Here is an 18,713-nt window from a genome sequence, read left to right on the forward strand (position 1 = left end):
CAGAGAATTTATAATATTCCCAATTAGCAGTGTGTAATACATGTTAGATAAGAGTCATACTACTAAAAAGAATATTCAATTGCTTACCAACCCTGAGAACATTCTAAGGAGTTTCTTTTATATTCTATACAGCAAAACATCCAGAGTTCCGTGTACAGTGACACGTTTTAGCCTCAGTTACATTTGGAAATCTAAGGGAACACAGAAGTGAACGTTTAAAAATATATTCCTAGGGCTTCCCTGGTGGCGCAGTGGTTAAGAGTCTGCCTGCTGATGCTGACACGGGTTCGTGCCCCGGTCCGGGAAGATCCCACATACCGCGGAGCGGCTAGGCCCGTGAGCCATGGCCGCTGAGCCTGCGCATCCGGAGCTTGTGCTCCGCAACGGGAGAGGCCACAACAGTGAGAGGCCCGCGTACCGCAAAAAAAAAAAAGAAAAAAATATATATATATATATTCCTACTAAAAGAAACATAAGTCAGAAACATAAATCAAAAATTTATGTCTTGTTACAGTGTACCAAGAATAGTACATTATTATGAGTTATGATCATTTATCGAATGTAAGTTTTGCATAAACACAGTGGCCACTGAACATTATCAGAAAATTGAACATGGATGAAAGAAAAATCCAATTAGAAATATGCTATACCATCACGGAAGCTAATAAACTTTATTTTAGAATTGAATTTAGGACAGTGACAAAATTTACTTGGACACTTAAAACACAGAGTTGCCTCATTGTGATCAGTTAGCATTATGCAGTCTGTCATCATCTATGGAAATCTACACACAACCAAAATTTATAAAGATTCCACCATGATATGCTCCCACATAAAAAGCCAAAAAAATCTGAATTTATTTATGAAATGGTAGTTATAAGACATTTCCTGAGTTAGAAATGTTTCAAGTGTCTAAAAAAGATGTAAAAGTGAGATACAAGTTTACCCCATCATATATTACTACATCCAATTGAAACACACGACTCAAATTCCTAGTCCTAGAAGTTACACACCTTCTCACTGATCTAATAACCTAAAAAGTAAAATTTCATGGATTACATTGCTATATCAAGAAGAATCTCAGGGCTACCAAATGTGAGAAAGAAGTGTAAAGATGTTTCTAAAACAAGTTAGTTTTATTAGATCTACGTTAAAACTACAAGGCGAAAATACAGTTTTAAACATGAACATCTGGCTTCCCGTAACCTTGGCCATTCTTGGGAAGTCTATAAGAAGAAGCAATCACTATGATATTTCTATTCCTTACTTCTGGAACCTTGTGGCAATTCAAAATGCCCATTAACAGTCCTGGAGAGGGTCTTAGAGCTTGGAGCTAAAAGGCAGCTAACTAGAAGGGTCACCACCCTCAAGATGTATAAACTGTGGTCCAAGAATATTAAGTGATGAGCCCATAGTTACATAATTGGTTAGACTCCTATGATTATGTTAGGATTCATCACTAATTCAGAGAGCAAATGATAAATAAGTAAACATTTATGCCATTTTACCTTTGGCAGAGGGTTTTACTATGCTTGAATTTGACGGTTTTACTCACTCTGGGTATTTCTTTGGCTGCTATTTACAAACAACTTCAGAGTCTATATACCTAGATAACTGAACTTTCTGTTACACAATCCTATGTTTCATTAGACTATATGAGACTACTGTTTCTGACCTGAAACATTAGAGATTTCTTAGAGGTCTTTCCTATATCTAAGAAAACTAAAATCCAGAGATGTTAAGAGTCTTAAACTAAAATTCACCTCAACTACGTTAAGACATTGTATATTTTAATTAATATTTATTTTCCAGTCTGGAAATCTAAATAGACTATCACTATCGGTGAACATTCTAGATAGAACTTAAATGTCCCAGAAGTGGAAAACTCTATTATTTGCTCTATTTAGTTTAAGATAGATCATGAAATGTAACGTTGAAATAGCCAAAAAACAAACTTCAGTGAAGAGTCTCTAAGTCAAAAATCCTGGCTATAAAATGAGGATTCAGTTGATGTCACTTCAGTCATCACTGACCCTGCTTCTCACTTAATAGTCAAAGTATAGGAACTGAAGTTACATCTTCCACCCACATCTTACACACCTACACCTCCAATCAAGACTACGTCCTGAAGACACTGTCCAACACCAAATGCTGGTGGAATGGAGCAACAGGAACTCTCACTGCTGGTGGGAATGCAAACAGTACAGCCACTTTGGAAAACAGTTTGGGAGTTTCTTACAAAACCAAACATAGGCTTATCATAATATCAAGAAATCATGCTCCTAAATATTTGCTCAAATGAGCTGAAATCTTATGTCCACACAAAATCCTACACACCAATATTTATAGCAGCTTTATACATAAGTGCCAAAAATTGGAAGCAACCAAGATGTCCTTCAATAGGTGAGTGGATAAACAAACTGTGCTACATCCATGTAATGGAGTATCATTCGGTAATAAAAAAAAAAAATCAACTATCAAGCTATGAAAAGACATGGGATAACTTTAAAGGCATAATGTTAAGTAAAAGAAGCCGGTCTGAAAATGTTACATATTATATGATTTCAACTATATGACATTCTGAAGAAAGCAAAAACTATAGAGACTTTAAAAAGATGAGTGGTTGCCAGGGCTTCAAGAGGTGTATGGTGGAGGCAGTGGGGGAGGGAAGCAATGAATAGGTGGGACACAGGGCATTTTTAGTGCAGTGAAACTATTCTACATGATACCATAATGGTAGATATATGACATTATTATACATTTGTGGAAACTCTGAGAACCGTGTAATACAAAGAGTGAACCCTAATACAGACTATGAACTTTAGTTAATAAAACTGTATCAATACTGGTTCATCACTGTAACAAAAGTACCACCTTTTGCAAGCTTTTAATAATCGACGAAACGGCAAATGGCGGGAGGGAGTATACGGGAGCTCTACTTTCTGAGTCATTTTTCTGCAACCCTAAAACTGCTCTAAAAAATAAAGCTATTAAAACAAAATAAGAACACTGTCTCATGAACTAGCTATTGACACAGAGAAATCTGTGTTAATCTTGTGTAAAACTACAAGGTTTAAATAATATGAAAAGCGAATACACAAATGCAATGATATTTCCCCCAAAACAAACACATGGTAACATTCATCCTAACTGTGAAACAAAAAGCAACATAAATGACCTTAACCCTGAGAAAAATAAAATCTGAAATATTCTTACCTGTCCTGCGACTGCTCTTCGTACATCCTCTCCTTGCCTTCTTTAAAGAGTCTTATTGCTCTTTTTGACTTTTTCATTAGACTATCAATGTAGATTTTAAAATATTCATTCTCACTGAGTTGGGCAAGTTTCTGGTTGTCGTCATATTTACTCAATATAAGTCTCAAATGCTGATATGTGTCAGGTAAAATATCAAGTATATACGGTGGGCTATTCTTCAGCTGAAGTTTGGGATTTTGGCACAGTCTGACCTAAAAGAAACAAAGACAGAAATAAAACACTTTCATATGAACTGCAACACTTTCCTTCACAGAAGAGCTGAGAAAATTATCAAACTATGTACTATTTCTTTGCCTTGCATAATATACATTTTGATTTTAAAATTATCATCAGCAATCTACAAAGAATCTACATTCCCATCTGTTTTCATACAATTAAATACTATTCGCTTCTCTCCTCATTCAGTTTTTCTATGTCAGACCTTAACTTTCAACCCGGAAAGTTTTCATTCTCTCTTCAACATCCCATTGTTCACGGCTTAACAGAACACCTATGGGCTAATTATTATATATCACTAACAGTATCTTTTTTAAACAAAAATGAGGGAATGGGCCTCATCTGCTGGCCCATTTTAACATCTCACATTCAGAGATTATTTTCCCAGCTAAAGCTCTTTGATAGATTGTAATTTACGTTTTGGTGTATTGTTCCCGAACCCTGAGAAGTACTAAAAACAGGTGCTCTTTTAATAACTGAATTATTAAGTAGTAAATGGGTGTCAGGTCAGAACAAGTCTTTTCCACCTCTTCACATTACATCCCAGGCCTAGAAACACATGTTACATAACGGTTCAGTCATTCCATCAGGTGCCACCCAACGACTGGGGTGTTCAGGGCCGCCTGCATAACCATACCTTCTGCTAGCACGAAAAGGTAGTAATTCTACTTCTACATTCACTTCTTTCTACACGTTCATGTGATTTAGTCATAAGTAATTTTACCCATCTCTCATTCTTACCCCTCCAATCACAGCATAAAGAACCATCCAATTAAACGACTGTTTAAATAAACTCATTGGGAATTGCACAAGTGTGTACATAGTGTAAAGGCACACACTCTTACAAAAGGCAAAATGTACACATCAAAGCAGAGTTACTGAGAAGCTCATGAAGCAGAAGCTTGAGGGTCCCTCAGACACTTGGCCCTCTTCTAAAGGTCTCGTCATACATTTTTTTTGTAAAGTTTTCAAGAGCAAGATATTTTACACACAATTAGTTAAGATTTCTGTATTTTTCCCAGTGCAACATCCCTTCTGTCAAACTTAACCTTCTGCTGGGTGGCACTGAAGGAGCTGGGGGCATTTCTGGAGTCTGGCTAATGGGAATTTGAGTTGCAATACACTTAGTTTGGCTTTAGTGGAAGGTACATGTAAGGAACGCAGTCACTTCTGGGACTAGTTAAATCACTGTCAGCAACTGTGATACGAGAATGGCTTCGGGAATATTTCAAGTGTTCATGGTGCTGACCAGCCCAGCACAGGAGCAGGAAGGTCACGTTTAAATTTCGTAATTTGAATGTGTCCAATGGTACCCAGAATTGGAGGCATACGTGGGCAATGGAAGAGAATCAAAGCATAAAGTGTACAGAGGGCTTCCCTGGTGGCGCAGTGGTTAAGAATCTGCCTGCCAATGCAGGGGACACAGTTTCGAGCCCTGGTGCAGGAAGATCCCACATGCCGCGGAGCAACTAAGCCCGTGCGTCACAACTACTGAGCCTGCGCTCTAGAGCCCGAGAACTACAACTACTGAAGCCCGCGCGCCTAGAGCCCGTGCTCCGCAACAAAGAGTAGCCCCCGCTCACGGCAACTAGAGAAAGCCCACGCGCAGCAACGAAGACCCAATGAAGCCAAAAATAAATAAATAAATAAAATAAATTTTAAAAAATAGTAAGTGTACAGAGTCTAGATTATTTCTCTGATGTTTGTGGACTTAACCATTTCTTTTAATGGTCTTTCTTTTCATACCCAATTTTGTATTTGTACTTTTTTCTTTAAAAGGACCACTCTAAATTTCAGGTTCCACAAAAACATGGATACACTTTTGGGTACTCAAAAAAGTGCCCTGGCCAAATGAAAAAGAGTTGAACATTAATAATTTCAAGAACCACAAACACAGTAAGTCAAGGAAATGACAAATGAAAAAGTACTCTTAAACTTACTTTCTCACTTGCTTCCTTTGAGAAATGACCATATCTTTTGTGGGGGAAAAAAGTCTGGCTCAAACTATCAAGCATCAGCCCCTAATTTAAGACAACCATTTCTCACATTAACTAAGGGCGTTCTATCTCCCTCCACTTTGTACACAGTGCCTAAAGCAGAACTGTCTAGCATACAGTACAGAACTAATAAATGGATGTATAGATGATTGGTTGATTGATTCTGAAATTCTTTATATGTATTTTTACACACAGATGTTATTATATTACTTCCTTATTTTCATGATTGAACTATATAATAGTATTTTCTCCCCTAAAGACAGATGAAGTCCCAAATATATCAATGATTTAACAAATCTTGCTTGAAAAAGGATGGTTTTTCAGTTCTTAAAACTGAAAGATAATATCACGAGTACACACAAATTTCAAAAATATCACCACCAACATCCTACAGCAGGCAGTTTAATTTCAGCAACATAAAACTTGGTACAACATGTCACAGACTGATAAATTATTAACTTGTAGTTGGGGGGCTAGGCAACTTTAAATTCATTTCCTCCAACTGGTGAATTTTTTAACTGATAAATAAAAAAATTTCAGACATTCCAAATCACCATTCCTTAATAGATTCTTTTAAACGTTACAAATTTTTAATTTACTATTTGCTATGTGGCCTTTTTCTCATTTGTTTTATTTAAATTATAATTCTGAGTATTGATTTATTCAGTAAAATTGTTTGAATAACTACTATATACCAGGTACTGAGCTTAGTGCCAGGAAATAATAGATGACTAGAGCATACTTCATGCCTCAAGGACTCTGGCAGAAGAGACCTAGTTCTCTATAATTAACTTAGGAGCAATGTAATTCTTGCTCTAAGGGATCTTAGTGAAGATCCTGTCCAATCCATTCATTTTTCAGATAAAGAAACTAAGAACTACAAAGATTAAGGCGACTATTGAAAAATCATTAATCCAACACAAGAGTCTGCATCTTATGAATCTCAGCCTGATCTTCTTTCTAACTATATCACAATTTAATTAGAATTAGGCATATAACTAATGATCCCTGGCTAAACTCATTTACATTTTTATTTTACTCCATTTGCAAATTTACAGGAACTTGAGGACCCATTTGTTAATTCTACAAACGTTTATGTCAGGCATTGTTTCGGGCCCTATGGAGTACAGCAATGAATAAATCACACACCTGTCCTCAAGGAGTGTTCTAGTGAAAAAGACTGGTGGCTTAGAAAAGAATGACAGGAGAATCAGAGTGCTATAATGGAGGAGATTACAAAGCGCTAGAGGAGGAATGAAGCAGACGCATCTACGTGGCAGGGCCATGAAAGGCATACCTAAATTTGCAAAAGGAATATTCCAGGCAGGGATGTGCAGAGGCTTGAGAGGCCCCAGAGAGTAGGGTGTGTGAAGAGCAGTCAGTGCAGTCATTCTAAAAGGTGGGGGCATAGGAGCCCCTGGGTGAGTGGAATGAGGAGATCTTCAATAGGCTAGAGTCAGTGCATCAAGGCCTTTGTAGGCCACACAGTTTTCTAAATCTGCACTTGGGCAAGTGCAACATAAAATGCTGAACTACTATTGCATGCCGCTGACTGTGCAGTTCATCAGTTGGATTAGTATTAAACTGTGATTTATGTCAACTCTTGCCGAAAATTGCCGAAAATGAATAACCCTATGCCAGGACTATGACTTCCTAGCAGGTCTAATTCAATTCAATTCAATAAATATTTATTGAGTGCCTGCTATGTGCAAGGAACTGCAAAACCAGGGTGAGAAAAATCGCTTTTCTAAAACCAGTATTTTAAGGAGAAAAATCAAGCTCACCATTTAAGGTTCAAGTTCAGATTCGAATGAGTCAGACTTCTAGAAATAACGAAGTCACTCCCTAGAATGAAAGCGGGTCCCAACACAGGAGAGCTTTCACAAAGAACACATCTACAGTCACATTATACACTGATGGACTTTTTAGGCCACCAACTGGTACATTAAAGGATTGGTTCATTACTCTTTGCTTTTGAACTAAAATGTAAAACATTTAATATTGGAATAGGGCTAAAAATTCCATTATAGTCATTGGCTCAAAGGATTTTAGAGTTAAAGAGGACCTTGGAGGTCACCAAGACCAACTCCTTACTTGTTACACAACAATACTTAAACACAGAAATGGAACCTAGTTAAGTTTACTGCTCAGAACCCTGCTGTCTGGACTTAACAAGTCAGGCACTCTCTCCATAACAGTAGACAACTGCCTGATGTATTTCTTGAAAATGTATTTAAAGATTTTTAGGGCTTCCCTGGTGGCGCAGTGGTTGGGAGTCCACCTGCCGATGCAGGGGACGCGGGTTCATGCCCCGGTCTGGGAGGATCCCACATGCCGCGGAGCGGCTGGGCCCGTGAGCCATGGCCGCTGAGCCTGCGAGTCCGGAGCCTATGCTCCGCAATGGGAGAGGCCACAACGGTGGGAGGCCCGCGTACCGCAAAAAAAAAAAAAAAAAAAAGATTTTTAAGTAGACCTCTCTGTATATGTCTATATATGCATCGTCTCACATACATAAAAAAAATATATTTTATATTTAATATGGCACTACATGTGTATTTCAGTAAATACATGAATATGTATTCACATACATAAAATATATATTCAACCATATCAAAGCAAAGGCACAAATATAAACACAGGATTTACTAGGGCTACAAGAATCTTCAAAGCCATTAATTATTCTGGAACACTCTTGCATTTAAACAGTTTCCTGACTGTGCTTTAATTAAAATTTCCAGCCAAAAGGTAACAAAGAAGTATTAGGTCAGCTAACATATTTTCTGCATACAAGGTTCAAACCAGGCCCTGAAACCTATGAAAGAAATTCTACTGAAGCAAATGGAAACTTCAACAGTAAGGAATTGTGCGCATACCATAGAAGACTTTCATTATAAAACACACCTCACCTCATGGAGCATTCAGTTATATTAAATCATGTATTGTACCTGCAAAATGAAATATCCCATTTTTTAAAGATAGTATGGGAAGCCTGAAAGAATCCCTTGTTTGTGCTCCTCAGGTAACTGCTGTAAGAGATTCCTTATTGCAGTTACTTAAAAATATGTCATTATGACAAAAAGGATCTGTGAGTTCTTTGGGTTCTTTACAGTTTAGTTCAGCAAATCACACCACTAAGTATATAAAAGCATAAAAACTTATACAGCATAAAATTTTAAAAATATAAAAATAAAACAGAACTCTTTCTACATAGAATATTAATCGGGCAAAACAAGAAGCTTAGCATATAACTGGTTATGAGTCTAGAAATTAATCATAGCAGGATTTGGGGGAAACTACCAATTCTTTTATGGTTTTCAAAGAAGGTTTCTTTAGAAAGACACCTTTAACCTTTATAACCTTTTATAACCTTTATAACCTCTTTATAACCTTTTTATTGTTATAAGAAGCACCATTAAATAACTGACTAGTTGTAATTAACACGTCAATTGTGTATTCATTTGTTCACATATCTATCTTACTGGTCTATCTCCATCACCTAATGTAGGATCTTGCATATAGTAGATGAGCAATAAATATTTGATGGAGGAAAGGAGGAAAGACACAAGTTAAGGAGGAACCTCTCAGAAGTAAAGTAATATTACAAACAGGATGTCCATACCTATATTGAATAAACCTGTCTACAAATGAGTACAAAGCTTGGGAAAGAACTTGATCATTTCAAATATAGGGGGTAAAGATCCTTTTGATTTACTTCTCTTGGAAAGAGGAAGATTCAAGCAGTGTGCTTGAATCTTCATACTATAAACATAGGCATCAGAACCAAACAAACCTGGGATCTAGCCCTGCCAGTTACTAGCTTTACAACCGTGGGCCAGTTTCTTCTTCTGGAAACCATGAAAACTTCTAAAGATGTTACAAATTCTCAGAAGAGGAAATGTAAAGTGCTCTGCACAATACCTGACACATACTGGGCACTGGCAACTTTTTAGGATTTCTTCGCCTTCCATATTATACCACAACATGGCAAAATCCCTGCAGGTTTTGCAAAGATGTGAGAATTAGACCAAGGGCACTGGCCGCCTTGTTGGAGATCATTAAGAGCTCTTTTATTTAGTTCCTAAAGTTTGTTATACTACCTGAAATCCTTAAAAAGTCTCCTGTTTTGTACAGAATAGGAGCAGATAAGGCTAATAAGCCCAGGTCTCTACTGATTTGGAATCAGTACATAGGTACTCAGCTGATCTGGAATCATTTGAAAGGTAGAATACTTAAGAACTATTTTTTGTAATTCCTATTAGAAAACAGTGTGAGCTTAACAATTATTTAAATGTTAATATGTTAAAAAGCTAAAGATTTAGTCGGATATTTTCAAAATGCTTCTTTAATTACTAGGAGAAAATCAGCACTTACAAATACATTTAAAAATATCTTAAATATATGCCCAAGCAGAGTAGATAAAAACAGCATTGTGGCATCATCTAAGTCACAGCATGTTTTTAAGGTGATCTTAATATAAAGGCTCAGGACTGATTTCAATTTTTTACTTATTTATGCACTTAACTGCTATAAAACTAGTTTAAATATATATTGTTTATTCTATAATATACAATTTTAAAACATGATTTAGACATTACAAATGTTACAAGTTAAATCACTTCTTGACAACCCAACATAAAATTTAAAAATTCCCCAAAACTTCTCTGTATATTTCCTTACTTCCCTCTTATCTAAGTGGAAGTTTCAGTTATCTACCAAGGATTACCCTTCTACTTGTTCTTAGCCTCTCCTTCTCACATTGTAATCCAGGATGCCACTTCATCAATTATTTCTTCTTCCCTTACATCTTAAATCACTCCCTACCTACATTCCTTCCCCTAAATCCGTGAACTTCTCCAATAGCACCTACAAAGTTATGCTCTGCTCAAACCCTCAAGCTATCTATCAGAACTTTCTTTCTTTACACTAGTTGTCCCAGTTCTAGAACAATTTTTAAATAATCCACATACTCGTCTTCATCTAGCTGTCACATAAGCAAAACTACACTGAAAGATCAACAATGGACTCGACTCAGGACATTCAATGACTTCTTGAACTTTCATTCGGCTTGGTTTTCTCCATTTGAACTTGGTTTTCTCAGACTTTGAAACTAGATCCTCATTAAAGCTATCTCTACTCAGGAAATCAGTATGCTCTCATTCTTTTCCTATCTGTCTCATCACTGTTCTTTGCAGGATTCCCTTTCCTTCACTGCCATCTAATTATAGATACACACCCGATACAGCCGAGAATTCCAATCTCTAACTTTTTCTCCACCTCTCACCTTCTATTCTGCCCTCCAACTCTCTTGTTGTTCTATAGCTTGAAATGCTGCTTCTATGGCATATCTACTAAACATATGTCTCTAGTTTCAACTTCTCTCTTTAACTGTACATTCAATTTTCTGACTTCAAAATGGATTTCACTCTGGCCAGTCAAACTCGACATGGCCAAAAAACAAACTTATCATGCACCAGCCCCCAAGCTTCCTCTTTTTCTTCCAATGTACCTTATCTCATTAAGGGCATCACTGCCTTTATAGTCAACTAAGCTGAAAACCTCAAGAATCACTTTCACTTCAACTTCTTGTTCATCCTCTATCTCTGAAGGGTCACCAGGACCTTAGATTTTACTCCAAAATGCCTCCCACGTTTGAACCAACACTTGCTTAATCTACTGTCAATTCTCTAGCTCAGCCCTTCATTATTTCTTGCCCAGTCTGTTTTAATTCCTCTTGATCATTATTCCTACTTTTAAGGGTTTCTTTTTGTCTCTTAATTCATCCTTTCTAGAGTCAAGACAGTAATTTATCACAGCATAGCCTGGACTTTCTCTCACTCTGCTCAAACATCTCAGTGTTTCTCGGCCTACCAAATAAAGTCCAAATTCCTTGAAAAAACAGTCAAAGCCTCTTCATCTTTCTCCAACCTTCTTTCACTCAGCAATCTCCCTTTACTCATCATTCCTTCTGTCTGATGTGTCCTCACTTCACTGGAATCCAAAGCATCCTCTAAAAAATAGCTGGATAATACCTCCACTATGCTGCATTCTACACCAACTTTTCACCCCAGCAAGCAACACTCACATCTACCAGACGCTGTGTTACAGCACTTTATTTACACCGTATTACAGCACTTAACTACACCCTACAGGATAACGTGGTTATCTATGATTCTCTGTCTTTCCATACTTAGGACATGATAAATGAATGATGAAATAAATAGACAGCATAGAAAGCAAAGAAAGTAAGAAGTTGATTCAAAATCTGAATGGTTAAAATTCTATAGGATTTAAAAGATAATAACTGATTAAGGCTTCTGCTAAATGTGTGCTCCATATCACACAGATAAAAAGCCAGGGAACTCTTAGGAGGATTCCTTTAACTCTTTTACTTTATCCAAAAGCTTTACCTAGAAGTGATAAGAGGCAAACTTTGGGATCACTCCATTTATCTAAGCACAAATCAGAATCTAACTCAGTAGTAAACGAAATAAGCCAGACACGTAATGTGTTACCATATCAAAGTCTACTAGGGCCCATGATTCTGCTAATATAGAACAACCTAACTAAGGAAAAAGAAATACGTGAAGAATAATTCAAATAAATGATATTCCCTGTTCCAAGGGCCCAAGGACAGTGATATTCTCAAACCGAACAAACATAAACAATAGGCATCCTAAACCTAAATCTTATTCCACATGCAATATTTTTCAGAGGTGTAATTCAACTCAGAAGAGAATACTTACTCTTATTTTTTAATAGCTGCATATAATTTAAGCAGTTTTGATTGACAAACTTTAAAATATATTATGGTTGAAGCGAAATTATAAAGATAGAGAATAAATTATATTCCAAGCTTGGCAAGGGTACTAAATGTACTGAGGGTTAAAAGCAGGAAAAGGCTGTTTGGTATCATCACTTTTTAAATGCTTTTAAAACTCTTTCGGTAATGTAATTTCAAATGAATGACAAGGACAGCAAGACAAAAACGTAGGCAGGTACTCAACTTGCTTTGCTCTTTAGCATCAATTAATTACTCTTTAGTTTCCTGAACATCCATGTACGCTCAGTACATTTACTATCTATTAGATGGAAAACTGTTTCTTCCACTTTCCATCACCTGGCTAAGATGCTTGTGAAAACCATGCGCAGGAACCTCACATTAATAAATCATCATTCCTACCATACTGATTAGCAATCATTTCCTTACCCTCACCACAGCATTTCCAACAAGAGTACAATAATGCTATTCCTAAAGGCAGTGGCCAGCAGAATCCAGACAGACAACAGTCTAAGCAGTGGCCAGAAAAACAAGACAGATGTTCTCGACTGCTCCCACTGTACTTTGTATAGGTCTGTATTACAGCCCCTTCCATACTACATGGCAATTATCCACTTACATGCCTGGCTCTGATGCTGGTCTCTGAGCTCCATGACAGGTCAAGGGCAGAGTTATATCTTGTATAGCTTTGCATCCCCAGGTAATAAGCACTTCATAGAAACACAGTAGGTCCTCAAGAAATGTTTAAGTGTTTAAGAACCTCCATCTCTGTAAGAGCTTTGGAACAGACTCCACATTTCAGGTGTATTTGAACCTTGCTGTGTATTCATGAGCAATAGTTCTGTCACTATATCAAACAGGCATCTACTGACCCGAAGAGTTGGGGTCAGCTATTGACTTACACTGACATGTAGAACTAAAACCAGAAAATATGTCTAAATGAGATGCTTTGGGATATGCTACTATTCTTTTTCTCAATAAATGCACTCTGCTAAGTCTGTGCCACTGATGTTTTCTTACAAAACACTTTACATCTTACAAGGAACACAGCTGAGCAATTACTCCCTCCCACTTTCAGTGACCTTGTATAGAAAGCCTGCCCTCTGAAAACATAACAATTAGTTGGAACTGGAATTTCAGTTGACTGTTTTAAATTCTAGAGGCCAGGGAATGGTGTAACTACACATTTCCCCTACAGTCTAAGACTGTTTCACTGCCCTGTGAGATGTTATTTTGCTTTATAAGTGGCTGAGACGACATACTGTACTTGGAGTTTGTTTACAATTCTACACTTCTAAGATTTGACCTTGTTGCAGAGGCTTCATAAAGAAAAAATGCCAAATGCTTAACCTTGCCTTTTACATAACTACCAGTTAGATCTGAAAGTCACTATTTTCCGTTATTCAGAAGCTAAACTCCCACTATTGCAGTTATTTTACAAAACAGGTAATGTGTCAAGGGATTCACTTTTCGACTAATAATAAAGTTCCTGATGTAATCACCAGGACAGTGTTGATATCATGAACCACTTCCTTCACCACTGACAAGGAAGGAAAGACAAACACATGTGGGTGATCCTTCTGCATTACACAATTAAATAAAATAGACTTTCCAAATAGTAATTATCAATGCTTTTTTATTACTGTGAGATAGAGTAGCGATAAACATACTGAACTCTTTTAAAATGATTTATATGGTTTCCCTCCACAAAGCCCATGAATGCATTCATAAATGAACACAACAATTTTCAGCCTTGACAAATAATGAAGACAAATAGGGAAAGCCACACAATGCACCTCTGGCCAACACCGATACCCGCATTCCACTAAGTAGAGACTTTAGGTGGTAGATTTCCTCGTGAGTCAAGTTTCTCAGTTGGAGAGGCTAAACACAAACCCACAAAAGGGTTAACAAAACAAACAATGGCAGAAGCTTAACTATCAAACAACCATCTTTTTTACCATAACCCATGGTGAAATAATTAAAAGAGGAGAAAACTTAGGTTAACAATCGGTTACAGACCAAAATTACACACACATTTTTTAATGTTTCAAAAATAATGACTCTATATTACCTACAGTTTACCACTTCTTATATAAATCTTTTTCATTTGATGTTCTAACATTTACTCACAATTGTACAAATTCTGACAACTCAAAGGGGTGGGGAGAGAGGAGCAGCTCCCTGGTAGAATCTGACCCATTTTTGCCCACTCGTATAACAGATAAGTTAAAGAAAAACCTTGAATCTCCTTCTCTTATGCCCAACTAATGGTTCAGGCATGAGAGTGACCTTAAATTGCTTACTCCTTAGAAAAGCAAAGACAGCTAGTATTGTGCCTGTGAAATATATACAATTTTTCCAACTGCATGCCCCTCATTCTTAAGTATCTAATGTTAAAATCAAAACCTGACCTCAAGCAGCAAGTTGCAATGTTCTGACACTATGACATCATTCTGTCTGGAGCACTTTAATATCACAATTTGAATAAACTGGCAGAAGCTTAAATAGGTCACACTGAATCCTAAAACTAAGGATATTTATCTAACAAAAATATTCTGGCTCTGCCTTTAGCATCACCAGCCATATAATGCCAGGTCTATTGTTCATCTACCCATCTGTGCTTCTCATAAGGAGAAATGAAAATAAAGTAAATCTTATCCCCTTCCTGTATTGCTAATACCACTGACAGTGGCTTTTTGCGGCAAATATTTGAACACTGTTACGAACCAAAGTAAAGTTGACTGCTACCATATGACTTTGTGAAGGCTTTAGCACACACCTACAAAGAAATATTTTTTTTAAACCTCCATTTCTGCAGTTATAAAGACATCAAGAGCCCTGCATCAACTAACTTTATAATTATCCCCAAATATGTATGAAATAAAACCATAAGGCGCTACAAACATTTACCAATATATAGGGTACAGTACTACTGCTTCAAGAGCAAAACTATTAATTTTGCACAGCAGCAAGCTACATCTTAATTATATTTATTTCATAATCCTACTTGGTAAAATAGGACACACCTACAGTTTTCTCCATAGACCCTTGTGAAGTATTCAGGTTGCCTAGACTTCTCTGGGCACTGACAGCCAGCATTATTTCTTCTTGTAACATTGTAGTTCATCTGAAAGCAACATGCAGAAACCACAGAAGTTTCTGATACTCTCAGTCCCACCACCTCCATCATAAATTTTCCTTTCACAATAAACAATGTGCAATCAAAAAGGTTTCCTGTTTCAAAATGGAATAGATGAAAGAAACTGTAACTCTATCATTAACAACAGCAAAAAAGTTCCTCAATGAAGATGAATTCTCAAAGATGAAAATGGAAACTCTCAAACACTGCTTCCTCACTTAAGGACTAATCTGGTTCTTTCCCCAGTTATCATTCTCAGCGGAGTGTATACACTCTTTTGTTATCTAACAGCAAGACAACCTTACATAAAATGTAACAAACACATCCAAACTATTCTATGCCATGCACCAACAAAGAGCAGCCAACAGTAAAAACTTTGCATGTCTGAGTCATGTAGAGAAACTTTGAACCTTGAAGAGCAGGACAAAAGGTAAAAAAACAAATCTTAGCTCTGAACCCAACTTTTCTAAACACCCAGAGCAGATATAAGAAAGATGGTCAATCCAAAGCAAAAGATTGTTGCTACAACAATAATTATTATTAAGTAACAGTACAAATAAAACTGGAGAAACCAGCCACATCCAGGGTCAACCCTGCTGTGTACAGACACGGTCAGACAAAACTTACCACTTTGTCCATGAGTTTCCAAGTTTTCTCCACAGTCCTGCGATCTGCTGCTGCTTGCTTAGGGGGTCCAACTGCATCTTGAATAGCATCAATAATACCCAAAATTCGTCCTTTTCGGGGGTTTCCTCCTCGACCACCAGGGTTTCTGCCATTCATAGAATTTGCCATCTGGAATCTTAGTTCTCTGAAAGGGAAATTAAAAAAAAAAAAAAGTTAGTTGGTCATGAAAATATTTACCCAACAGAAAACAGGTTAACTTGTACACACTACATACTCCTCCATCAGTGAGAACAAAATCCAGGGCCCCAGATTCAACTTTTCAATAGCGTGTGAATTTACACTCTCAATCTTTACACACAACAAACAGGTTTAGTAGCAATGACCTTAGATTTGTTTTTGGAACACTAAGAGTTAAAGATGCAAGTAATGAAGGCTTGATTAATACCAAACTCATAACAATAAAAACTTATATAGATTTCCTCCAATTAGATAAGAACACACTGTTCTGTTTTTCCCCTCCCTGCCTTAATCCCAATTCAAAAGACTAGAACTGAAGCCCCCAGAAAATATTTTGGGAGCCTCCCTCAAAAACCGCACTTTCACTCTGTTAGAATTCGTCAAGTTATATAAACGTAAAGATACTTCTACAGGAGCTTAAGGGGCACGTCTGCTGTCAACAAAGGCTTAGGACTTGGATTTTACCCGCTAAAACCACCAACTACGGACTCATGAACATGGACACACGAACACACAGTTCTTCAGCCAACGCGGTTGAGGAGTTGCGCCCAAGTTAAGAGCCATATAAACCAACACACAAATAACCCATTTTAAAAGAGAGTGAGAAACTGACAAGAGCGGGCACAGAAGGAAGGAGAGAGTTCACTTCTTTCGCTCCTCGCCTCTGGTCTCATCCAAGTGGGGTGGGGGTAAGGGGTCCAAAGCTTTGTTTCGGGACATCTGTGCCTCCTCCCGGCTCAGGCCCCTCCCCTGCCACTCTCGGATCACAGCTGGGGGAGGAAGGTGGACAGAGAAAGGACAAAGTATCGCCTCGTGCCTACAGCGCCCACAGCCCGGTCCGTCTCGGGCGCTCTGCGCTCGGCTCCCCGGGTTGCCTGCAATCCCAGCCGCCCGTCTCCCTTTACTCCCTCTTCCTCCCTCCCTGGCCCTGCCCAGGTCCGGGCTTTAAATACCCCTCTTCAAACTGTGACGGCGGCGGCGACAGCAGCTGGAAGCCGGGGCTGTCCCCTCTTCCTCTGTGGCCCGCGCCTGGCTGCCCCTGGGCCCCCAAGGCGGAAAGCAGCGTCGAGCCTCCCCCGCGCCCCCTTCCCTCCAGGCCTCTCGGCGCAATAGCTGCCCAGAGACACGCGTGTGCGCGGGTCTGACTCTACGCGCACGAGCCCAGGGTGCGTGGGCAGCCCGGGCAGGGAGTGTGTAATTGCCGTGAAAACCCCGCTCCAGAGGAAGGAGTGACCCAGAGCACCGGCCATCGAGACAGAGAAAAGCAACAATTACCGTCAAGACCAGTCCACGCCCGCTTTCCCCTCCCGCCCGACTCTCGGGGAGACCGCGGGACGCTGCAGCAGCACTAGCCGGAGGGAAGAGACCACTCGCTGGCCACCCCACCCCTGTAGGATACACACACAGAGAGCCAGGGGCGGGGCGGGGCCGGGGGCGGGGCCGCGCGCGACGGGACCAATCCCGAGCACCCGTGCCCTGCCCGACAGCGGGCGGTGCCAATGGGCGAGAGGCGCCCGTCCTCCTCGCACTACCACCCGGTCCACGTCTCCCACAGTACACAATGGCCCCAGAGGAAGGCCGGTTCGCCGCACGTCCCAAATGGAAAGGGATTCGGAGGGAAATGGCGGGACTGGACTCACCCGAGAACGAAAGTGGAAAAGGGAAAGGAAATGAAAGAAAGGATGCAAGGCACTAGGGAATTGACCAATAAGGAGTGGGCGGGTGGGCGTGAGCGTTGGGAACCGGAGCCAAAGCGGACTCCGGCTAAAAGGCGGGACTTCCTGCTTCGCTCACTTTCCTAGTCTTTTGTTTCATAGCAACAGAGTAGTGGTTGAGAGGGTGTTGCTTCTTTACTCTGGGCGGATCCGAGGCTGAAGAATTCATCTCCCTAGGGGTGCCAAACTCTTCTACCCAGGACAGCAGCCAAACAGGTCTAAGGCATGGCTTCTTGTTGACTGTCGAAAACAGAGCAGTCACTCAGCTTCTAAGATGAAGTATAAGCCTTTCATAGAATAGACTAGACTAGGGTTGACACCTGATTGCCAATCAAAACTTCCTAAATTTCTGAGTGTGTTTCCCTTTTACTGTTAGTTTTAAAGAATTGCTGATCAAACAGCAGGTTGATGAAAAAGTAAATAGTTGACACCGCTGGCCAAATTGTCTCTACTAATCGTGCCGGGGCAGTGAAAGAACCAGACTATGTGGGTTGCTAATGTATACAATGTACCTTTTTATTTAGTGCAAGTTGTGTATAAATGACTGAAAAGGAAACAGCTTTTGTATTTTGTCAGTCACCTTTACTCTTGTGTCTGCCATTCTCTCCCAGCATTTGTAATCTCTCTGTGGCTCCATCCTTATGTCTTTAGAAACGTCCACATCTGGCTAATCTTAAAAGGAAAAAGCTACTGTGCTGGGATCCTTCTTTCAGCAAGATCATATA

At 39.0% G+C, this 18,713-nt stretch overlaps 1 protein-coding gene across 2 annotated transcripts in view; it reads right to left on the bottom strand.

The window, feature by feature from the left end:
• The window catches only part of CBLB (Cbl proto-oncogene B), a 215,070-nt gene extending 197,409 nt beyond the window's left edge, over window positions 1-17,661 (bottom strand). For both annotated transcript variants that reach the window (XR_003432332.1, XM_027104030.1), the window contains exons 1-3: window positions 17,549-17,661; window positions 16,037-16,220; window positions 3,217-3,467 (exon numbers count right to left, since the gene is read on the bottom strand). Coding sequence is in view for 1 of the 2 variants with exons in the window: in XM_027104030.1 (XP_026959831.1) it covers window positions 3,217-3,467; window positions 16,037-16,204 (419 nt within the window). In the remaining variant the exon portion in view is untranslated. The remainder of the gene's footprint in view (window positions 1-3,216; window positions 3,468-16,036; window positions 16,221-17,548) is intronic.
• Between the last annotated feature and the right edge of the window lie 1,052 nt (window positions 17,662-18,713).

Source organism: Aethalodelphis obliquidens, unplaced genomic scaffold (genome assembly GCF_003676395.1).
Source record: "Aethalodelphis obliquidens isolate GAN/ISIS:26980383/991018 unplaced genomic scaffold, ASM367639v1 scaffold1, whole genome shotgun sequence".
NCBI classification, from domain to species: Eukaryota; Metazoa; Chordata; class Mammalia; order Artiodactyla; family Delphinidae; genus Aethalodelphis; species Aethalodelphis obliquidens.